The 25,482-nt window shown below is 38.8% G+C and overlaps 1 protein-coding gene across 2 annotated transcripts in view; it reads right to left on the bottom strand.

The window, feature by feature from the left end:
- Positions 1 to 25,482, bottom strand: part of LOC136862737 (pyruvate dehydrogenase phosphatase regulatory subunit, mitochondrial) — a 372,304-nt gene that overhangs the window by 272,569 nt on the left and 74,253 nt on the right. For both annotated transcript variants that reach the window (XM_067138964.2, XM_067138965.2), the window contains exons 5-7: positions 15,066 to 15,176; positions 13,799 to 13,968; positions 5,912 to 6,104 (exon numbers count right to left, since the gene is read on the bottom strand). In XM_067138964.2, coding sequence (XP_066995065.1) covers positions 5,912 to 6,104; positions 13,799 to 13,968; positions 15,066 to 15,176 — 474 coding nt within the window. The remainder of the gene's footprint in view (positions 1 to 5,911; positions 6,105 to 13,798; positions 13,969 to 15,065; positions 15,177 to 25,482) is intronic.

Consider the following 25,482-nt stretch of genomic DNA (forward strand, 5'->3'; position numbering starts at 1 on the left):
ATCCATAATGAATCTATCAAGAAACGACTACTGTCGGAGGAGAATCTCACATTCCAGAAGGCGGAACAGCTGGCGTTATCGTTGGAAGTGACTGACAAGGATGCAGTATCCTTGGCCTACCACCCCACACCCCGACTGCAGCAGTTTTCAACACGACATTCTCCGAGCTCCAATGTACCTAATGTGTCATCGCGTGTTGTGAAAGTGCCTCAGTGTTTTTGTTGTGGTTATAAAGGTGGTCATACTACTGCCAAGTGCAGTTATCGGGAATATATTTGTAATTTTTGTCGGAAGAAGGGTCACTTAGAGAGGGTGTGCAAGTCAAAACATAAGAGCAAGTCTCAATTTCATGTAAAACCAAACATGCCTACAAACAATTCTTCATTCTCTAAGGGTAGTAAGAATCCGCAGGGAAACCAACTTAAACCTCACCAGCATTATATAGACTTACATAAACCTATTGTTAGTCACGAAAAATTGTGTGATGAGGTGTATGATATTTCTAACATTCTTCAGTGTGATGAAAATGATCAATTCAATCAACCTCAGTTAGGTAACATTAGAAAAAATTTGATTGTTGAAGGAAAGCCATTTAATTTTGAAGTAGACTCTGGTGCTTGTGCATCTGTTGTTTCTGAAAATTTTTACAAGGCTAACTTAAGTCATGTACAATTGATTCCCACAGCCTTAGTATTAAATTCTTACACCCACGAGAAAATCAAGCCTGTTGGGAAGTTAGAAGTAAATGTTCAATATCAGTCCCTGGAAAAGAGTTTAGAATTGTATGTTATTAGTAATGGATCTAATCCTCTTATGGGGCGTGATTGGATTAAAGAGCTCCTAGTTGTTATAAGCATTCCCAGCAGTGTAAATAATGTAAACTTATCGAATATAAAAACCAATGCAGAGTCTAAATTAGTACAAGACTTATTTGTAATAATAATAATGTTATTTGTTTTACGTCCCACTAACTACTTTTAAGGTCTTCGGAGACGCCGAGGTGCCGGAATTTAGTCCCGCAGGAGTTCTTTTACGTGCCAGTAAATCTACCGACACGGGGCTGTTATATGTGATCACCTTCAAATACCACCGGACTGAGCCAGGATCGAACCTGCCAAGTTGGGGTTAGAAGGCCAGCGCCTTAACCGTCTGAGCCACTCAGCCTGGCACAAGACTTATTTAAGGAATTTCCAGAGGTATTTACTAGTAAATTAGGCTGTTTTAAAGGAGATCCAGTAAAATTAAACCTTAAGCCAGATGCATTACCTAAGTACCACAAACCTAGGTCAATACCTTATTCTTTAAGAGAAAAGGTTGAACAAGAATTGCAAAGTTTAGTGGATGAGGAAATTCTTTCCCCAGTATCCTCAAGTGAATGGGCCACTCCGATTGTGCCGGTATTAAAAAAGAATGGTAAAATCCGTATTTGCGGAGATTTTAAGGTCACTTTAAACCCCTTTCTAGAAGTAGATAGACACCCACTGCCTAGGATTGAAGACATCTTTGTTGTCTTACCAAAAGGAGATAAGTTTTCTAAAATGGATCTGTCATCGGCGTACATGCAGTTGTTGTTAGCGGAAGAAAGTAAAAAACTATGTACTATAAGTACACATAAAGGGTTATTTGCTTACAACCGTCTTTGTTATGGAATCTCGTCAGCACCGGGTATTTTTCAAAGAGTTATTGAACAAATACTACACAGTATACCTGGTGTGGCCTCATTTCTTGATGATATTATTGTGACAGGAGCAAATACAGCAGAACATTTGTCAAGGTTACGAGAAGTGTGTAAACGCCTAAGTAGTCATGGTTTGACTGTTGGTAAAGATAAGTGCAAGTTTTTCTGTGACAGTCTAGAATATTTAGGCTATGTCATAAGTAAAGATGGTTTAGCTACGGCCAGTGATAAGGTCAAAGCAGCTGTTGAAGCTCCAGTTCCTAAAGATGTTACACAGCTTAAAGGATTTCTCGGTCTTGTGAACTACTATGCTAAATTTATTCCTAATGTAGCTACTGTTCTTACACCTTTATACCAGCTACTTAGAAAAGATACAGATTTTCACTGGAATTCAGCTTGTCAAAAATCTTTTGAATTAGTCAAAGAAAAATTAGTTTCAGCTCAGGTACTAGCACATTACAACCCTAACTTACCACTCAAGTTGTCATGCGACGCATCACCTTATGGCATTGCAAGTGTTTTAAGTATAATAGAAAAAGATGGTACTGAGAGACCACTTTCTTTTGCAAGTAGAGTCTTAAACTCAGCTGAAAGAAACTACTCCCAAATTGATAAAGAAGCCTTGAGCATTGTGTATGGTGTAAAGAAGTTTAATCAGTATTTATGGGGAAGACATTTTACTCTGTGTACAGATCATAAACCACTTCTAACAATTTTTGGTCCTAAAAAAGGTTTACCAGCATTTGCAGCAGGTTGATTACAACGCTATGCATTGTTTCTATCAGGTTATGACTATGAGCTTGCATCCGGGAGATAGTAGGTTCGAATCCCACTATCGGCAGCCCTGAAGATGGTTTTCCGTGGTTTCCCATTTTCACACCAGGCAAATGCTGGGGCTGTACCTTAATTAAGGCCACGGCCGCTTCCTTCCAACTCCTAGGCCTTTCCTATCCCATCGTCGTAAGACCTATCTGTGTCAGTGCGACGTAAAGCCCTTAGCAAAAAAAAAAAAAAAAAAATCTCAATGCCATGGCAATGCAGATGGCTTATCTAGGCTACCTGTATCAGCCAATCAGATCCAGGACGTTGATGTTAGTGTGGAGTACATAGATAGTTACTTACAATGCATAATGGAATCTGATGTTCCCATTAACTTTAATGATATACGTATTGAAACTCAAAAAGATGAGGAGTTAAACAAAATCCTTGGTTATGTGTTGTATGGATCGCCTACTACGCCAGATCCAACTTTAAGCCACTTTGTTAAAAGGCAAGCTGAACTAATTGTAGAACAAGGAATTTTGATGTGGGGTTACAGGGTTGTAATTCCAAGGTCCTTAAGAAAGTCCTTGTTAAATGAATTACACAGTGGACACCTTGGAGTAGTTAAAATGAAATCATTAGCTAGATCGTACTTATGGTGGCCTTCAATTGATCAGGACATCGAAGCCGTAGCTAGCAGCTGCTCAGCATGTCTTGCCCAGAGAGACAGTCCTAATAGAAGTTCACTCCACGTATGGGAATTTCCACCCAATGTATGGCAATGACTTCATGTAGATTTTTTAGGTCCTTTTAAAGGCAAAATGTATTTGATTGAGATGGACGCTCATAGCAAATGGTTGGAAATTGAAACTGTAAACTCAACTTCAGCTAAGCAAGTCACTGAGAAATTACGTCCTATGTTTTGTAGATTTGGTCTTCCTGAACTCACTGTCAGTGATAATGGCCCTCATCTTTTCTTCTGATGAATTTTCTCGATTTTTGAAAGAAAACCGGATAAGGCAAACTTTGATAGCACCATATCATCCAGCTTCTAATGGACAGGCTGAGAACGCAGTTAAAATTGTGAAAAAACGCTTAAAATGTGCAATTTTTAAACATGAAGATGTAAATTTAGCTTTAAGTAGATTTTTAATAGCTTATCGTAACGCTGTACATAACACTACTAATGAAACTCCTGCTAAACTTATGTTTAATCGTCCTTTGAGAACTAGATTGGATTTAATCAGACTTAATTTGCAGAAAACTATAGTAAATAAACAGGACGTACAAATAACTAATGCAAGAGGTAGTCACACTAGGCAATTAACTATAGGACAACCAGTGTTAGCTGAAGACTACAGAGGAAGAGATAAATGGGTAGAAGGTAGAATCATGCATAGACTAGGCCCAGTTACATATTTGATTCAACTCAAGTCTGGATTGACTTGGAAAAGACATATAGACCAGCTAGTAGGATTACAGTCAGGCCCAGTTGTTGTTAGCTCTGAGCGAGGAACGTCACAGTTAGTTGACCTTCCCTCACGACCCGCTCCTCTGCTTACACCAGCCTCTGAGTGTCAACAAAGTTCCCCTACTTCTCGCTCCTCTCCTCCTTCACAACCTGTCTCATCACCGCGTCATAGCCCAGTAGCAGCTAGCAGACGATCTCTGCAACCCGCACAGCTAACTGTTACGTCGCCTGTCGCAACGAGACATTATCCACTTCGAGATAGGAAACCTATTGTAAGATTCAATCCAGAGTAGAGTGACCTACTCACTCTTTTGTATTTTTGTATAGTACTGTATGGCAAGGTATATGTTAATTTGAGTTTTCAATTGTATGGTTGCTGGTTTCATTATATAATCACTTTTTGTATGTGGCATATATTGGTGTGTTTTGTGTCCTCCAATCAAGTGTATGGTATTACCTATGTTTTGTTGTTAAAAAACTTGAGGAAGGAATGTAATATATTCAGTTAAGTGTTCATATTATTTCTAGAAAATACGAATGTAACCTTGCGAGTACAAACAGCTGTAATAGTGTATTACCAGCGCAGGCTGGAGCGTTGTATACGTCATAAGTCATGTGGTTCAATAAAGCACCGCATTGGCTACTCCCCTCTAGCCCACCCCCAGCCGCAGCCTTCCCTCTATCTCCTGTCAGTCTTGTATAGGCAGTCTTGTATCGTCAGTCGTTAGTCGTGAATTGTCTGTCTTGAGTTGGCAGTTGTGTCAGGAGTCGTCACTCGTAATGTAACCTACACCTACTTCAGTCCGTTCCTTAGCCGATGTGGCATTTTAAAATTAAGTGTGTTCTACTGATTGTCTACCCCAAGGTGTTCCAGATGTAAAAGTAACCAACTGGATTCGGTTAGGAAGTAAGTCCACAAGGTTGTGCAGGTAAGTCACATCCAGATTAAGCCACTCACTGAGGATTAGATCATGCAATTCCACCAAATTTCCGGGATGCTAATGTTGGCGTTTTACCCGCTGTTCCAACATGTCACACATATTTTCAATGGGGTTCAAGTCAGGTGATTCTCTAGGCCAACTGAGATGTAATAGGGTGGGGAAGTGTTCATAAAACTAGTCACATATGCGTCCAGCCCAATGAACTTTGCTGTTGTCATCTTGAAAAATTGGGATGTCTTTAGCATCCTCATAATGAAGATGTTGACTGAAAGGAAACACCCGATCGTCCAGAATGTTTAAATAAACATTCCACGTTCGATGATTTCTAGCCCATTGAAGATGCACAGCTTTAAGTGCCTCTGTAAGCAATGGCCTCTTGTGAGGTGATAGACTCCAAATGTTCATTGCATACTGTTCCCGTTGGAATGTTCTCTCACTAAGAGGTTGGGATGAACCTTCATTTAATGAATGCAGCAATTCCTGTTAGGTTTGGAAGCGATTTTGATTCACTAGCCATGAAGCGCGTCTCCAGTCCTTCTCAGTCAGGATATTTTTCGGACTATAATTCTGATGTCATGTTTTGTGGCCATGTGTAGTACACCACTGCTTGTATTCACTTTGAACAGTCCGCTGCAAAACAATAACAAATCCAGCAACTTCACACACCATATGGCCATGGGCACGGCAAAACACGATTGCCCCTTTTTGACACTCTGTCACATCCTTACATTTACGCATGTTGACGTACACCGTCCGCTTGCAACATCAATGTCTCACTAATCGCTACTGCCTTATGCTCATGTATAAGCAGTGCACGTGCGGTGAGCACGGAAATCGTTCGCTGTGCCATATGTACAAGCATAACGATCCATCTGTGCATGCGCACTAGGGTGACTAATTTTCTGTCCGATAAGCTTATATTATCAGTGCATAACATAAATTAGATATCAAGATAATAAATTTAATATTACAGGAAATATAAGAAAATTTGCTCAGAACTTTACCAGGTAGACAAGTAGAAAATGAGACAAAACAAAAATAATTTCATAGAAATCTTACCTGGCACTTCTCTCACTCTATCTCGTAGGAACTTTCTATTATTGTGAAGGCCAAGAAACCGACTAATGTCAATTTCATACATATCATATAAGGAGATACCATTTACAATCAATTCAGCTGTAGCTCTGCCCACACCTCCAGCTGCTGAGATACCTATAGTCTTCATACCAGCTGCTACATAATAGTTCTCAATCTGAAATAGCAGATGAAAAGTGAATATGTGAAATATAATAAATTGATCTCAATTTTGAAATTAATGTACATGTAACAACCACATATTATGCTACAGAATTTACATACCAGTATACCAGAAATGTGGTTCATTTCAACACTTTGTTTTCTACACTATGTTGTATAATACTTGATCTAGGGACATAAATCATTATATTCTCTCAGTTAAAGTGAAATATCACTCAGCATTTATCAAAGGTCAAATCATGCTTTACTGTTAATAGCCAGTGGAACAGAAAAGAACAGACCCAGCGAAGTGGCCGTGCATGTTAACGCACTACAGCTATGGAGCTACAACCTGCATTCAGGAGACGCGTAGGTTCAAACACCACCATCAGCTGTCCTGAGAATGGTTTTCTGTGGTTTCCCATTTTCACTTCCAGGCAAATGCCAGAACAGTTCCTATTCGTAGGCCACAGACGATTTCTTCCACCTCTTACCCAATTTCACTCACTATCATTCATTTCACCATCATTAGCTTCTCAATTCTGCAATTGACCGAGCAAGTGGCTGTGCAGTTTGGGTCATGCAGCTATCAGCTTGCAATTGGGAGATAGTACAATCAAAACCTACTGTTAGCAGCCCAGAAGATGGTCTTCAGTGGTTTCCCATTTTCACACCAGGCAAATGCTGGAGCTGTACCTTAATAAGGCCACGGCCACTTCCCACTCCGAGCCCTTTCCTATCCCATCAACGGCATAAGACCTATCTGTGTCGGTGCGGCATAAAGTAGATTGTAATAAAAAAATTCAGATTGCCTAAGGGAATCTATATTCATATCATCTGACAGCTGGCAAGCTTCAACTTTTGCAAAAGAGACAAAGTCTCTCATACTGCACTGGCACTACTGGTAGCTTGAAATACCCTATGCTATGGCCTCCACAGTATGCATTAGCCATGAATCTTGGTAGGTGTGCTATTTACCAATTGGCGAGCCCAAATTAGCACACTGGGGTGAAACGCTGGCAATAGGAATGAGTTAGCCTGAAAATGTATAATGTCCAATAACGGACTCATTATACTGGATCACACATTTGTCGCCTATGTGCAGGTTTGTCACTAGGAGCTCGGAGACTACACAATCCTGTTCCTGTCGCAACTCCTCGATCACCGCAGGACTTCTACTGGTATGTTGATCTTAACTAATTTCAGCAGAAGACGCCTGTGTGTGATATCTTTTACCATGGGAATGCTGCTTCACATCAACAATTACTCATTCCTTGACAGACTCCAAACCTGTCCCCAGTGGCATAAGAGTTAGAGTGGCTGGAAGTTCTGAAACTGCTGCAGCCTTCGTCTGCCTTCACAGCTGCCAGACAAACTTCAGTTGTCCCTGTGCCTGGTCCGCCACTGAGGACTTTCTATAATATATGATCAGTGTATACCTTTTACTCTTAGAACCCGAGCACTGAGTTGCCCCTTCTACCATCTACACTGTTCCGAAGTCTATCTTCTCCACTGCAAGTGCCACTGAAGACTTCAGTGTTAGGAACCTCCATATTAATGATCCCTGGAGAGAGGGTGCCCCTGCTTTTCAACCTGTTGTCACCAGGTTAAGATTTGTACAACTGCAACAATACCGTTATCTAGCAGTGGAGACACAGAGCACAACTCATTTAACAGTTGTCAGTCCAGTATAACGTTATTGTTGATCAGTTTTATGGGCTTGGGACATTGTAAGCCATAACTTTTTTTCCTTCCAGCTCAATGATATTAGGGCATCTGAGATTTTGAGAGTCTTTCATTTTCCTTCCTTTTATGATTCAATTTTCCCTTATTCTTTGAGCAATGGTTCCTTCACTCCTTCCTTCCTATTCGATACTCATCTTCATAAGCAATAAGAGGCTCATGACCATGTAGCTTCGTGCCTTACCCAAAACAATCATGACAGCAACCCCCACCATCACTAGTTCACTCTTTACAATGATGATTCAACAATATTTCCACATCAGCAATCTCTCTGATGATAGACAGGGAAAAATCTAAATTTGTGAATATCCCCATTATTATAGCTAGTTTGGAAACAAATGCATAAAACCCAGAGGAATGGAAATTGGATTTTCTATCATTCTTGTTATGTTCTCTTTTTAGATGGAAGTGATATTTCCAGAGATATTTCAAAATTTGTGAATATTTACAAATATCTCCGTTACTACTCCCCATACAATAAAAACACATGAAATATAAAGCATCAGAAAATACATTTTAACCCTCTGCAGTCCAATTTTCTGTCACATGTTCCAACAGTCTGGTCCAAATTAATTTTGTACATTTCTACCTAGTCAGATTATACTCAGAACTTTTATTAGTAACTATAATTATAATTATATTCTATAAACATGAGTCTAGTGAGTTATATACAGCTTTACACAAAAGTCATCAGTGCAGGAGTGAAAAATAACATTAAAAAACTGACGTGGAGTGATGCAGCTAGGAGGAACCTGCAGTGCTCTAGATTCCTGGCCTGAGGAATAACTTAAGTCTAGGAGGCTCACTATCATGAAATGTTACATTCTGGTAAACACACTTGTCGTTTGCATTCCCATTTGTATGTGCGGAAGTATTTTCAATATCACTGTTACTCAAATGATCAACAATGACCTGACAAGCGTCATCATTGCCGTGTGCCATATCCCCTCCTCCACCCCAGCTCAATCCCTTCGTGCATCTTCTTGCTTTTGTAGCAGTCACTGGAATTTCCTCTTCTGAATCTTCAGAAACAGCATATGATGGTCCCGGGATCATTCCATGCTTTTTACGCACAGGCCCAGTCATTGAAGTTTCGCTTGCTATGCTGGAGTTCACTACACCTTCATCTTCACTTGACAGCTCTCTAAACTCTTCATCTGATTCAAATAAATAACCATTGTCGCTGCCGTCTAAATAAATAAATTTGCACACTTTTTTCTTCTTCGTTCATATTTGCTGCCTTTATACCACAAATTCAACTGAGACAATTCGCATTCACAGACAAACACGCCTAGTACAACACACGTACAACACACGACTCAATGTAAACAAATCACAGCTGACAGGCCGTGGGTAACCATGACGATACGTGGCTACATATATCTCGTAATATTTACATGGAGATAACAGAACGGCTTCCTCTGTGCACAAAAATTTGCTCTAGAAACTTCAGGGATATCGATCGACCTCAATGAGGTAAAAGAACTTCAATAAATAACGTCTTAAATAGAATTAAACAAAATGTCGAGGTGACCTCGACATTGGACCAGTTACAATAAACCATGATCTCGAGGTCACCTCAACGTTGGACAGGAAAAGGTTAAACAACTTTTAAAATGTAGAATTTTTCTATATGGCTAATCTTAACAGAGAGGTTTGCATTTCCTGATTTGGCTTCATAAATATAGCTACACTACTACATAATAATAATATTAAATACTATATAGCCTAGAGCACAATTCGACTATCTCTGAACTCATAACACCGACTTTCAAGAAATTCTGTTAAGGTATTGTCCTGTGATGTCTTGAACAGACAGACAAAAATTGAACAAAACCTACTCCGAACGTTTGAATACCTAATCTGAGTTAAAGATAATTTTGTGCAGCTATTGCTGGCCTGGTGCAGCTCTTGTAAGGCAGACCCTTCAACAAGGGTTGGCACCATCTGCTGTGCATGGAGAAACTGTGTGTTAAGAGTGATGGAGAATAGTGTTGCATGTAGTATGTGAGTAGCAAGGATGTTGGGGACAGCACCAACACACTTGAGCCAAGGGTATTGACTGTGCAAGATTAAAATCCCTAAAACTGGTTGGGAACTGAACTTGGGGCTGAGAGGACCGAAGGCCAAGATGTTGAGTACTCAGCCATGAAGCTGGACTGATTCAAGAGAAAAATGAAGTATGAGGCAAAAAGCCAGATTAACCTAAGACAACGGAGTGCCATGTGGTCAGCATGATAAAATCCTCAGTCGAATTGCTTGGCTTTCTTGACAGGTATAGTTGATACATCATTACATTTATCTATGCCAACAAGAAACATCCACAATACATTCGAACTTTAAACTCTGCACCATTCTCTGTTGAGATTACATCATGTCATATTTTATGACATTATGCCATTCTCTGTTAAGTCATTCCTCAATTAGTTGGATAGACTGGCAACAAACTAAAATGTTTGAAAAAATAATGATGAATAGAATGGTGTGCAATAAGGACAACCTTAGAGAGGAAAGAATGGACAACAAAGACAACAAAGGAAGACCAAGCAGGTTTGCATCATTCAGACTTGAACAAACAAAAAAGGATTTAATTTTATCAGAATATAATATGTCATGAACTGAAAATTCAAACAACAAAATATTTTTAAAATGATTTAGGATAACGTCAAAAATAATATGCATACCTGCCAACTTCCAAAAAGAGAAATCCGGAAGATCCTAAAGTAGAAAATTTTAACAACACGCGCATGCGTCCCCAAGTCTTGAGACATAATGAAAAAGGATGGCAAGGGGGGAGATTATAAACAATACTAATACAAGTCAAATATATGTTATGATCACCCCTGAAATTAAATATTTTCATAAAGTTACATCTTGATGAGTGCTCATCTGTTTCCACTTACCACTGGGGAACACTTTCTGTGATGGTATAAAACAAGGAAATTAAGCAGAATATGCCTTCCTAAAAGACCGATATCGTTTCTTAGTTGAACTCATTGCGAACACTACTAAAAATACTAAATCGCTTAAGAATTCGTCACACAATTCCACGAGTTTTAGAACTACCGCCAGTGTTACTGACACCCCACACACAAACAAAGCCTTCCACAGCTGCTACGAAGCATGACGCAGTTACTAAAGTTGTTATATAAATTCACAGCCTGCTACTTTTCACTGATTTCTTTTCTTGAAAATCACAGCCTGGTACATGTTTGGGAACATCTCAGTGAATGAATTAACAATTGAGGTCGAACAGGTGACAAAAGCACGGTGATAATCAATACATTTACCGGTCGAATTTCAAACACTGCATTTCGTATTACGAGCTACTATTGAAAGTCAAACAAATCCGATTTGACCGCAGAAAGCAAAACCAAGCGCGGATATTCAAAATCCGTACAATAACGTTGTTCATCCGTACAACCGTAAAACACATTCAAAATCTGTACATTTTACGGAAAAACCGGAATATGTATTGAATAGGTGACACAATAAGCCCTTTAGCATCCTACATACTTGGCAGGTATGTAATATGATACAAGAAAGAGGCACAGTTAATTAACAAAAATGGTATGTACGCAAGATCCTTTTCCCTTTCATTGTATGAAATGCCTTCTGTGAAGTAAACATGGTTCAACTATCACTGTATGAAGTACCGTATTTACTCGCGTATTAGACCCCCTTTCCCCCACATTTTCAGCCAAAAAAAGTAAAGGAGGTTACAGTATGTGATAACCTCAAATTTTGTACAGTGAACACATGACTTGAAAATGAAAATGAAAACCTACAACCTGTTTTCCAGTCAATGACCGGGTCAGGGATGGGATGAATGAAGCCCCCAACTTGCGGCGACGATATGAATTGTGCTGACTGCCGAGGCCTGTCGCACTCCCCTGGGGCAAACACATGACTTCTAGGCTATAAAGAGCTATAAACTGTACATGTAAACATTATACACTATTCTTTAACAAACTTATGGATGTATTTGAGTTATATTGGATATTTTCATTGGAAGGCAGTATTTCTGAATGTAAAAAGGCAATAAATGGTGAACATGAATTTTAGGTCTACATATAAAGTAAAAGTCAGTTTTAGTTACTCATATCACATCATTCATTTCATCTCATTAATTCCTTTAATGAGGTTGATGCCAGGAAGGGCATACGGTCATAAAAACTCGCAACGAAGATTCGTCTCACGTCATACTCGACCCGTACAGAAAAGGGTTAAGGGTATTATATTATGCAATACTCATACAAAATAACTTAATGGCCAATCATTTTTCTGTGCCAGTTGAGCAGCAGGCCTACCACACAGTAAACCTGATCACTGCCTTCATTTGAATTATCGTTTTGCACTGCCAACTTCTCTGCTACCGGCGTGTCGTCATTCTAAGTGAAATCATCTTCACTGCCATCTCGTCAGCCATGCACTGCAATCAAGAGCATTCAAGGTCCCGTATATTTGAACCTTTTAAAAATAGTTTTGTTCCCAACTATAGGGTCCAAACAGTGTGAATCTATTCCCAAATGGTTTCTGGAGATGGTCTCTGATATTCCCAAATGGTGTATGTGTAGCAGAAGCCACTCCTTCTGAATAAAGCCGCGCTGTAAGAAAGTGTGCCAAACCACCAGCTAATACCTAGCGTATATTACAAGTTGTACTTCCAAATGTAATACATAGTGACTAGAAGCATTCTTTTGATAACTGCGGCTGCTGAAAGCCAGACCCTTATTTTTAAGTATATTTCGTGCTTTTTCTCTACATTTATCATAACAGGATTTACCTAAACAACTGTAAATATGATGAGAGAGACTGCATTGTTTAGGTTGGGTATGCTATTGCCCGGAGTGTGCCAAAAATTTCGATGACGGAAAGAATACAAATAAATAACAGGAAAGTTTGTCGCATTTATGGATATATACAATCAAAGATAAAGGATACCTACAGGTGTGGCGGTAATACGTTTTATTATCATAATGTTTAATTTTGTACGTTTGTAGACTCCATTTTTTTATTAACGCATTCCCTAGTATGTTTTGTTTGGCGTCTCCAAAAATCGTTAGATGTAAGTGGGGACATAAAATCAATATTATTTGTTAGGTACGTTGGCGAGTAAAACAATCGTTATGATTAGATAGTTTTTATCACGTTTTAAACTTACTTCTCTCCAAAAAATACCTATACTGGCTCGAGTTATGAGATATTAAACAATCGCTTTGTATTGATCTTGCCTGCTATATTAATAGCAACAACCGTGAATATTTCTCAACTGAAGTAAACTCATTTTCTCATCCCGAGGTGGTGCAGTTCTTTTTAGACATGCCTCCAATGGAGGGGAGTTACATGTACCATTTTTACCACATATCAATCTTCCTGCCATTCGTAAATCTCTGGCAGTACGGTACCAGGAATTGAACTCTGACTCCCGAGAACGGCAGCTAATTGTGCTAACCATTACGCTGGTGGACATTCTTACCTACAAAACACAGACATATAGCATGACTTATGCATGCTTGCAATGCACAGGTCAGACACAAAATTATTCACCTATTTGTGCGACGTCATCAGAACTGCAGTAGGCCTATGCTACGGAGGCGGACATTTCTTGACTATGAAACACAGATGTACCACATGACTTTGACGCTTGTTTTCATTGCATGAGTTGTACAGACGAAACTATTCACAAATTTCTATGATGTCATCACAGCTGCAATAAGACTTGTACACACTTCGAAGTGGAATTGTTGTTCTTCTCTGACAAATTATGTTGGGGAGAGGGTCTTGTATGCAAGATTTTTTTTTTTTTTTTCATTTTCTTCGTCTCGAAAAGCCAGGAGGGTCCAATACGCAAGGGGGTCTAATACACGAGTAAATACGGTATATCACACATTAATTCTAAGCTATTTCAGTTTCCAGAACTCAAAGAGATTAAAAGTGAGGGCCCAAATTTTAAAACTGGTTTACCTCTGGTGCTTGTCCAACAATCCACTTACAATCTGGAGAAAAAGCCTCAGGCCCATTGCAGAGACGTTCAAGAACTGCATCCCCAAGACTAGGAATCCTGTGAAGCATTTGTTCTAGTAGCACATGAAAGTGATCCCAGTCTTCTGGTAGCAGCCGATCTTCTGAAGACTCTACAGTGGTGAAATATTTACATGCATTAATAATGAACACCAATGTTAATAGAACAGAAAACAATAGAATAATTTCTTCTTGTCAACCAACTTATGGTTGTACATACACTATTTGGAAAATTTTGTTCCTTACATTTAGAAAAATATCACAATTAAAAAAAATTATATCCTACTTATACATTGTTGAAGATAAATTTTGTTGGTTTGCGTGACTGTATCTGCAAGAAAATTCAAAGTTGTGATTTAAGTTACATAAATTACAAACTGGTAAAATTTACATACACAGCTGATCAGAGCTCCTGTTAAAATGTACTCTACTTATAAAACTGAGCAAGTGGCCGTACGGTTTGGATCACGTAGCTATCTGCTTGCATTCGGGAGACAGTGTGTTTGAACCCTACCGTCAACAGCCCTGAAGATGGTTTTCAGTGGTTTCTCAATTTCACACCAGGCAAACAGTGGGGCTGTACCTTAATTAAGGCCGCGGCTACTTTCTTCCCACTCCTAGCCCTTTCCTATCCCATCACTGACACAGGCAGGTCTTTTGGCGATGATGGGATAAGAAAGGGCTAGCAGTGGGAAGAAAGTGGCCGCGGCCTTAATTAAGGTATAGTCCCAGTATTTTCCTGGTGTGAAAGTGGGAAAACACAGAAAACCACTTTCAGGGCAGCCGACAGTGGGATTCAAACCCACCATTTACCAAATGCAATATTGTAAACATTTTATAAAGGTTATTATCTTGCCACATTTATTTTAGTAACAGTAGTTAAGTTCACTGTATGAAAAGTGCACTTTTTAGTACAGTTATTTTTGTATAAACTATATGTTAGATATATCTTTTTTTTTTTTTTGTTAAGTATCCAGTTTATTCCTTCCTCAGTAGTATGTTAATAGATGTGGGTGTGGTAAGGCCTACCATCACAATTGGATTCCCAAAACATTGGACACGACCTGAAATTTTGAGGTTGCAGCTATTTTGCTATCATTTTAAATTTGTATTTAACTGAAAGTTAATCATCCTGGTGTCTACATTTTTCTATTTTGTGTGGTCACATTTTCATTGAGATATAGGATTATTTTCCATGATTAAAAATTACCTGGTATACTACCATCTTCGAATGCAGGTTTTGCTACTGGTTCAAAGCCTCCAGCAAGCAACCGTCCTTCATTTTCTCGGAAGTATATGTGACCATCCAAGTCACGCACCACTGAAAATTCCACAACAAAACCTTTATTACTTATCTAAACTGTGGAGCTCAACTAAATGCATGATAATCACCATGCAACAACAGGATACTAAGTATCCTACTATCAAAAGGGAGGTAATAAAATAAAACCTCAGCTAGTCACAAAACTACTTCATTTTTGGAAATTTATTCAGTAATGGTTTTGATAAGTAAAGTATCAACAAGAATTAACAGAGAGTACAAATGTTTTACCTAGTTTCACTAGCCACACTCAAGGTCCTGTAGCATGCAATTAACATAAACAAACCATGTCTGTCTGTTAGGTCATCAGCCCAGAGACTGGTTGGATCCTCAAATAGTACCACCAAAGATAATGCGGTTATAAGGAAACCCCAAAAACCAATGGCAGCACCAAAATGAGGCATACTAGGCAAGATGAGGAGTGAGGTAGTTTGCCATTGCCTTCCTCACTGGGTCAGAAAGTACTATTGCAGCACGACTGAAACTATGAGCAACACCTTTCATAACACTCGTATACAATGAATGTCATTACTCAGCACCACCCATACCCCAGCAGCTACCATATTGTCACAGCCATGGATGAGACTGGGACTTCGGTGGAAGCTACACTTTACTCTGGCCTGTGCCAAGAGATGGATGCGAAAGTACTGTATCCATCAAGAAATGACAGCAGGCATAAAAAAACTATAAAGAATAAATTACACTAGTACAGATGTGAAGCAGGTTAGGAAATTTGTTTGGAAGGGTAATAGGGAGGTACATTCAGGGAAGCGGGGCTGTCTAGGGAGTGGTGATAAGGGTACAGAGATCTGGAAGTCAAGTAGGGATACCATAAAAATGTTAGTGTTGAACTGTAGAAGTATGGTAAAGAAAGGAATAGAATTAAGTAATTTAATAGATAGATATTTACCAGATATTGTAATAGGAGTTGAATCATGGCTGAGAAATGATATAATGGATGCAGAAAATATTTCAGATTCCCTATGGGAATCAACATCTATGTCATCTGATAGCCAAGCAGGCATCAATTTTTCGTAAAGAAACAAAGTCTCTCATAGTGCATTGGCACTGCCGGTGGCTCCAAGTAGCCCACGCAGTGGCCTCCATGGTATGCACTAGCCAGCATCTTGGTAGGTGTGCTAGGTACCAACTGATGAGCCCAACCTAGCACAGGAGGGCGAAACGCTGGCAACCAGGAATGAGTTACCTGGAAAATTTATAATGTCCAATAACAGACCGTTTATACTGGTATTATAAATTTAATCATTCGGCACAAATATTCCAGATTCCCTATGGGAATCAACATCTATATAATCTGATAGCCAAGCAGGCATCCATTTTTGGTAATGAGACAAAGTCTCTCATAGTGCATTGGCACTGCCGGTGGCTCCAAGTAGCCTATGCAGTGGCCTCCATGATATGCACTAGCCAGCATCTTGGTAGGTGTGCTAAGTACCAACTGATGAGCCCAACCTAAAACACGAGGGCAAAATGCTGGCAACCAGGAATGAGTTAGCTGGAAAATTTATAATGTCCAATAACGGACCATTTATATTGGTATTATAAGTGGTATGTTCCGAGCTGTCAGCAGAGAGATGGCATGGAATGACATTAGTAGATGAATAAGTTTGAGTGGCGTCTGTAAAAGTAGGAAAGATCACAATATGAAGATAAAGTTGGAATTCAAGAGGACAAATTGGGGCAAATATTCATTTATAGGAAGGGGAGTTAGGGATTGGAATAACTTACCAAGGGAGATGTTCAATAAATTTCCAATTTCTTTGAAATCATTTAAGAAAAGGCTAGGAAAACAACAGGTAGGGAATCTGCCACCTGGGCGACTGCCCTAAATGCAGATCAGTATTGACTGATTGACTGATTGATTGATTGATTGATTGATTGATTGATTGATTGATTGATTGATTGATTGATTGATTGATTGATTGATTGATTGATTGATTGATTGATTGATTGATTGATTGATAGAAAAGAAACACTACTGAAAGAGAAGTGGAATTCGGAACTTTATTTTTAAGAGAGTTTTCACAGCTGACAAGAAATACAGACCCATGTTCCAACTAGATATGGAAAAACCTGAACTTGAAGACACCAAGAATTTATAAAGTATTGCAAAGTAATGGCCAAGGAGAGGACAAACAATTGTCAGTTCTAGTTAATAAGAACATCAAACACATTTATAAACCAGATTACTTTTTATTTTATATTTCCACCTTCATATTTCATATCAACAATAGCCAATTCTCTATGCTAGCAATAGTTATCTACCTCCCCTCCATACACCACTTTGATTCTCAGAATGTCAGTATCCTTTTTTCTTTCTTTTTCTTCTATTTGCTTTATGTCGCACCAACACAGATAGGTCTTATGTCGACGATGGGATAGGAAAGGCCTAGAAAGTGGAAGGAAGCGGCCGTGGCCTTAATTAAGGTACAGCCCCGGCATTTGCCTGGTGTGATAATGGGAAACCACGGAAAACCATCTTCAGGGCTGCCGACAGTGGGGCTCGAACCCACTATCTCCCGATTACTGGATACTGAATACAAAGACTTCACAACAATAAAAAATCTTCCACCTTTTTGATACTTATATTTGCATTTTATCAAATCAATTAATCATACACAGTACATGTTTCGTTCTTTTTTAGAACATCTCCAGCTGTTTACATTGCTTAGGTGATTCACTAAGTTTATCTTTTTAAGAACATTCTAATGAGGTACCTTATTTCTTCTTAAATACTACGTACATTTAATATAAATTAAATAAAATGAATTAAAAACAATGATGGATGGTCGAATGGGGTAATGAAATGAGAGGAAGATGGATCTAGTTATAGTTAGCCTATTTAAAAAAATTATTTCTATTCATCTGAACAGATGTTGTAGCAATTTTTCCAGCACTTTTATCATTAAAATATTTAACATTTTTACATCTGTTCAAATGAATAGAAATAATTTTTTTTTAATAGGCTATCCATCTTCCTCTCATTTCACTACCCCATTCAACCATCCATCACATTTTTTGTACCAGGAGGTACACCTCAACTCCGAACATTCAAAAGAAGCGCCATAAAGAACTCTTATCTATCGAACAAAACGTGAAATTGCTACTGCATGAAGTTGGGACATTAATCATAAGATGTCACTACTGAATAATTGAGATGTTTGTCATTTCTAAGTTTTCTAAACTGATTGGATTTATTTTGTTTTGGTGTACATCAAGATGTTTGAACTTTTCTCCATAGATGTCTCTACAAAAAACTGCGATCATGTACTCTGGTGCAAGACGGAAGAATTAGTGATTTAAAGAAGTTTTGTGTTCTTATTTTTCCCATCTAAATTATTGTTCATTTGTTTTTTTTTTATATATTTCTAGGTTTGCAACACTTCTCTCTCATTCCACCAGTTTTTGAATTTGACCAATCACTATTTTTCTCTAATCATTCTTCAGCCTATCACAGGCTTCTTGTTGGTTTTTGGGTGTAACTTTTTGATTCTGTCAATAAAATTGAGAGGGTGTGTCCAGATTAGTCCAGAACCCTCTAGAACCGTCCCCTTGTATATATAAGCTGCAGCTTTTCTGGCTACCTTGTCTTTGGGTCACCGTATTTTTGAGTCCATCAGCCAAGGTAATGACCATCAGTCTTATTTTTCTGTAGCTACATTCGCAGACTTATACGAGGGGAAAGTTCAAATTTCTAATTATGTAACCTCCTGGTTTCTAAAATGTAAACCTTCTTTCGGCTAATGTGAAATTTCATAAACTCTTAAAACTGTAAATCGGGGATAGAGAGTGCGTTACCCTATCGAGTTCCCCTTCAACTTGGTTTGAGGTGACTAAGACTTTGTAACTGTTTTTCATTCCTGTAATGCATTAAATTAACCTTCATTCGAGTCACCTCAGTAGGTTGGGATTAGCCCCTGTATCATCGGGCCGAGAACCCTGTTAGGATTTTACACTTCATTATCTAGGAGCGCAAGGGTCCGCCTCCATTCAGTTTGTGTTTCGGGCCATTAATTTAACCTGTTCTTTTTTCACGAAGGCCCAGTAGGTTGGGTAATAGATACCCCTGTGTAAAAGAAAATTTAAAGTGTAAATTGTGCCTAGAGGCCAGAGATTGTAAGGTTTTTGTAATGTCACCTCAAGCGGGCTGTAAGAAATTCGTTAATGTTGGAGAGCATGTAAGTTCTTTCCTGAGATTGTGAATTCCCTGTAATAGGCAGGGGTGCCTCTGAAAGGCTATACATTTGTAAACTTTGGAGCAAAGTGCTCTTGAATTAGGAGATTTCTGTCCTTGTCTACATAATACATCATTTGCTAAATTGTAAATTTTTAAACTAGGGGCTTGAAGCCCAGAAATTGTTAAAGTTCTGAGTCTTGGGTTTTCCAATTCTTGAAATTGTCATTGTACCTGTAACCTTATTATTTCAATAAGTGAAAAATTTGTTATGTTTGAGATTCTAAAAGAAATATAATCTTTATTTAAAGTTTTAAATTAATTTTTGATATCGTAGTTAGACCCATTCAACACCAGCACCTTCTTTCACCTCTTTCTGCTCCACGGAAACCCCGGAACTTTTATCATTAAAATATTTAACATTTTTACAACATCTGTTCAAATGAATAGAAATATTTTTTTAAAATAGGCTAACTATAACTAGATCCATCTTCCTCTCATTTCACTACCCCATTCAACCATCCATCATTACTTTCAATTCATTTTATTTATTTTAAATTTACATAGTATTTAAGAAGAAATAAGGTACCTGATTAGAAAGTTCTTAAACAGATAAACTTATTGAATCACCTAAGCAATGTAAACAGCTGAAGATGTTCTAAGAAAGAACGAAACATGTACTGTGTATGATTAATTGATTTGCCAAAATAGAAATATAAGTATCAAAAAGGTGGAAGATTTTTTATTGTTATTAAGTCTTTGTAAATAGTATTTGATACGGAAAATGAAGCTGATTTCTTGCAATACTGGATACTGGCCACACTTAAGTGACTGCAGCTATCGAGCTCGGTATATCCCTTCTTTTGATGATCGCCTACTCTCAAGTCGTCCCCATCCTGAAATCTGAATAGCAGCCTTCTTTTACCTCTCCAATAAATGCTCAGGTAAGAAAGCTAGCAGAAGCAAAATATATATATATATATAAGTCTAAGAAACAAATGAAATGGAGAGTAGTGATTTGCCATGTAAGACCACGATGATAGAGTATAAATTAAAATAAAAATACATGGGTTCAAAATTTTTGGCTGCAGCCTTCATCAGTGGAGGATAGAATGATAATGGTCATTTTAGGCAAGTAGACATGATGTGAGATGAGGGAAATGCAAGGATAGACAGACAAGAGAATGGAAAAAAAGAGCGGTTATCTCATCTTAAGGCTGGGTGCTTCCCTGGACCTGGGCACCAATTGATGTGCAACTTCAGAATCTATAAGGGCGAAAGGGTGGGAAGTAGGGAGGGGGTAAATGTTTGAGGACTTTAACTGTGAAACAATTGTCAAACAGGGTTGGTCTGATGGTGCCTGTTGTGAATGAGGACAGGATGATCTATGTTGGGGATTTGCAGTACAGCGGTGGCCACATATACGTTTAGTCAGTGTGCTGCTAAAGCAGTCACCACTTTGGAAGACACTTGGCCTGATGTGTGCCTTGGAAAACAATGTGACATTCATCCAATAGCCTGGTGACCACTCTGTAAGGTGCTGGTTCAAGTTTCAGTGATATTTCTCCACTTTGTCAGTTTTAAATGAATTTTTCCATTGCTCGAGTGTTATTCTTTTTGTTATAGTCATTGATGATGATCAACTGTGAGATGGCAGAGAAGAAGGTACAAAGCGTGCAGCATTGCATAGACAAGCAGGGGAGATAATTTACTAGGTGCACAGCTGGTTCCTGCTTGAGACGGAAGTTGGCAGGCCAGTGGACGATATTGCCAAAGTGCAGGAGGACGTAGCACGTGTGTGTGAAGTAGGGGGGAGAACTGACAAGAGGATTGTTAATCAAGCAAAATATTTTTTTCTGATCTGTGGAAATAATGTTTCACGGTCTCCAGGTAAAAATCTTCGTCATATTAAGGAAATAACTGGAATGGATGATTTCAATAAATGCTAAAGTTAAATTCTTCATGATCGTTCCGTATTGAACTGAGAATCACACAAGTAATTGTAATGTAAGGAAATCCACCTTTTTAATACATACAAAACTGTTGCACATAAATTATACTACAACATTTTTATTATTATGAAGGTACCGGGATTCGACACGTTTTCGATGTCATCATCAGCCTTTCATAAAACCAAGCAAGACAATAAATTCACATATAGCAGCAATATACACACACTAGGTAAAACTTGTATAAAGACACTCATTTAAAACAGTTTATATAAAATATATGTGGAATGCTACGTGTTGGCGGCGTAATAGTCTTATGTTGTCTCGGTACATAAGTTGAGGCACTTTGATTAAAGTTGGGCTTTGGTATAATAAAGCTTAATGAACTCATTAAAATCTTGATAAGTGTCTTATTCATAGTGAAATGCAGCACTGAGGAACAGTCTGAGCGCTGTTCGTAGCATAGTCTTCTTATCTTAAAATTGTACTATGCACGTCGAAAGGTGGTTTTCAGTATACATGTAGGTCCTAGAATGATATGTAGGACAGGTTCCTCGGTTCAAGCGGAACGTGAAACGTCATTCGGAACAAATATTTCATATTCCCTATGGGAATCAACATCTATATCATCTGATGGCCAAGCAGGCATCAATTTTTGGTAATGAGACAAAGTCTCTCATAGTGCATTGGCAGTGCTGGTGGCTACAATTAGCCAACGCAGTGGCCTCCACGGTATGCACTAGCCAGCGTCTTGGTAGGTGTGCTAGGTACCAACTGATGAGCCCAGCCTAGCACACGGGGGCGAAACGCTGGCAACCAGGAATGAGTTAGCTGGAAAATTTATAATGTCCAATAACGGACCATTTATATTGGTATTATAAATTTACTCATTCGGAACATATATTTCATATTCCCTATGGGAATCAACATCTATATCATCTGATGGCCAAGCAGGCATCAATTTTTTGTAATGAGACAAAGTCTCTAATAGTGCATTAGCAGTGCTGGTGGCTACAATTAGCCTACGCAGTGGCCTCCACGGTATGCACTAGCCAGCGTCTTGGTAGGTGTGCTAGGTACCAACTGATGAGCCCAGCCTAGCACACGGGGGTGAAACGCTGGCAACTAGGAATGAGTTAGGTGGAAAATTTATAATGTCCAATAACAGACCATTTATATTGGTATTATAAATTTACTCATTCGGAACATGTATTTCATATTCCGTATGGGAATCAACATCTATATCATCTGATGGCCAAGCAGGCATCAATTTTTGGTAATGAGACAAAGTCTCTCATAGTGCATTGGCACTGCCGGTGGCTACAATTAGCCTACGCAGTGGCCTCCACGGTATGCACTAGCCAGCATCTTGGTAGGTGTGCTAGGTACCAACTGATGAGCCCAGCCTAGCACACGGGGGCGAAACGCTGGCAACCAGAAATGAGTTAGCTGGAAAATTTATAATGTCCAATAACGGACCATTTATATTGGTATTATAAATTTACTCATTCGGAACATATATTTCATATTCCCTATGGGAATCAACATCTATATCACGTGAAACCTTGCCGCAGCGTGCCAAGAAGCTTACTCTATGGAGAGGAGTTGACAACTGGAGCTGGTTAGGAACCTCAGTCCTACATATCATCCTAGGACCTACATGTACACTGAAAACCACCTTTCGACGTGCATAGTACTATTTTAAGATAAGACTATGCCATCAACAGCGCTCAGACTATTCCTCAGTGCCGCATTTCACTATGAATAAGACACTTATCATGATTTTGACGTGTTCATTAAGCTTTACCATACCAAAGCCCAACTTTAATGAAAGTGCCTCAACTTATGTACAAAGGCAATATAAGACCATTACGCCGCCAACGCGTAGCAATCTCATGTATTTTATATAAACTATTTTAAACGTGTGTTGTTATACAAATTTTACCTAGTGTGTGTATATTGCTGCTATATGTGAATATATTCTCTTGCTTGGTTTTACGAAAGGCTGATGATGACAGTGAAAACTTGTTGAAACCGGTACCTTCATAATAATAAAAATGTTGTAGTATAACTTACGTGCAACAGTTTTGCATGTATTGAAAAGGTGGATTTCCTTACATTAAAATTACTTGTGTAATTCAACAAATGGGTTCTGAGGTATAAAATTTTGCAATTTACGACTGGGGTGAATTTCCTACAGCAAAAAAAGTTGGTAACTAAAATAGGAGATGATGTGAGTTACAATGAAAGTACGACTTGAATGCACACGATTTTAAAATCAATTGATTTTAGATTCAAAAGGTGTAATGATGGAAGGAAGTTCTTAATGAAGCGAAGAGACATTGCAGCTGCGTGGATGAAATTCCAACAAAAAATTAAAGAAGGGACTGCAATTATATATTACATGGAAGAGATTTATATTAATCTGAACCATACTAGAAAGTGATGTTGGGTGATGAATGATGGACGATGGGGCAAGAAAGTGGCAACAATATCAACAATTTCCTGATATTGTTGACTTGTTTATGAAAATAAAACTCTGATCTATAAAATGAAGCATCAAGATTGCCATTTCTTTCTTTTTAACCTGGAGCTATGGGGCTGACTTGTTTTAAGGGTGTATTTGCTACCCTATTTTGGAGATATTTAGAGACAACAAATATTCACGATATTTTTACATTTTTGCTAGTGGTTTAATGTCACACTAACACAGTGAAAGTTTTCGGTGAAGCAAGGATGGGAAAGGGTAGGACTGAGAAGGAAGAAGGCCATGGTCTTTATTAAGGTACAGCCCCAGCATTTTCCTGGTGTGAAAATGGGGAACCATAGAAATCTATCTTCAAGGATGCCAACAGTGGGATTCAAATCCACCATCTCCTGAATGCAAGCCCACAGCTACACAACCCTAACTACGTGGCCAACTGGCTCGGATCACCTTACTTATGATATGCTGTGATTCAAGGCTCATATAAACCAGATACCAAGCCTAAGATTCGGTACTTGTACTCGTATTTGATATTAGAAAGTAAAATCACCAAAGTGTTCATATACATATGCCACTGGACTTCAGACTGGCTCCAGATAATATGCACCATTGTTTTTATTGTTTAAATTTGTAGTAATCATTTTTGAATTAGCTGTTTATTTTCTTTTTCTTTTCTGCCTTTCTATTTTGATTTTTTTCCTGGCAGTCTGGCATAAACCCAGCACAAAATTTTTCTTCCTAGTTTGTCCATGCTCTGTATTTAAACCCCGTCCAACTCATTGGCTGAATGGTCAGCATACTGGTCTTCGGTTCAGAGAGTCCCAGGTTCGATTCCTGGCCGGGTCAGGGATTTTAAGCTTCATTGATTAATTCCAATGGCCCCGGGGCTGGGTGTTTGTGCTGTCACCAACATCCCTGCAACTCACACACCACACACAACACTATCCTCCACCACAATAACACGCAGTTACCTACAATGGCAGATGCCGCCCACCTTCATCAGAGGGTCTGCCTTACAAGGGCTGCACTCGGCTATAAATAGCCACACAAAATTTTTATTTAAACCCTGGTTTTTTTTTTTTTTTTGCTCTATGTCGTACGGACAGATAGGTCTTATGGTAACAATGGGACAGGAAAGGCCTAGGAAAGGGAAGGCAGCGGCCGTGGCCTTAATTAAGGTACAGCCCCAGCATTTGCTAGTGTGAAAATGGGAAACCATGGAAAACCATTTTCAGGGCTGCCGACAGTGGGGTTCGAGCCCACTATCTCCCGGATGTGAGCTCATGGCTGTGCGCTCCTAACCGCACGGCCAACTCGCCCCGTAAACCCTGATATTGTGGGGGCTATTTTTGTAAGGCTCAACCTAAGTGATGTAAATGGCTTATGTTTGTAAGGGTACACATCAGTGGGTACGGAAAGTGATGGAGTCTGTAACTCGAGACTCTGCTGAGGAAATTATTCTCACATGCTGTTTTGTCTCCCACCTTTGACTACAATTCTTTTCCCAAATTCGTGACCTTCCTCTAATATTGTCATGAACTGGAAAATTATTATGATGATTATTATTATTTGTATCATTATTTTATATATTGATTTATTTATTCATTTATTGGATACAGAATGTTCCAACAAGAGGGAAGATGCTTATTAATTAATAATAATTACTGAAGATACTTG

Source organism: Anabrus simplex, chromosome 2 (assembly GCF_040414725.1).
Source record: "Anabrus simplex isolate iqAnaSimp1 chromosome 2, ASM4041472v1, whole genome shotgun sequence".
NCBI classification, from domain to species: Eukaryota; Metazoa; Arthropoda; class Insecta; order Orthoptera; family Tettigoniidae; genus Anabrus; species Anabrus simplex.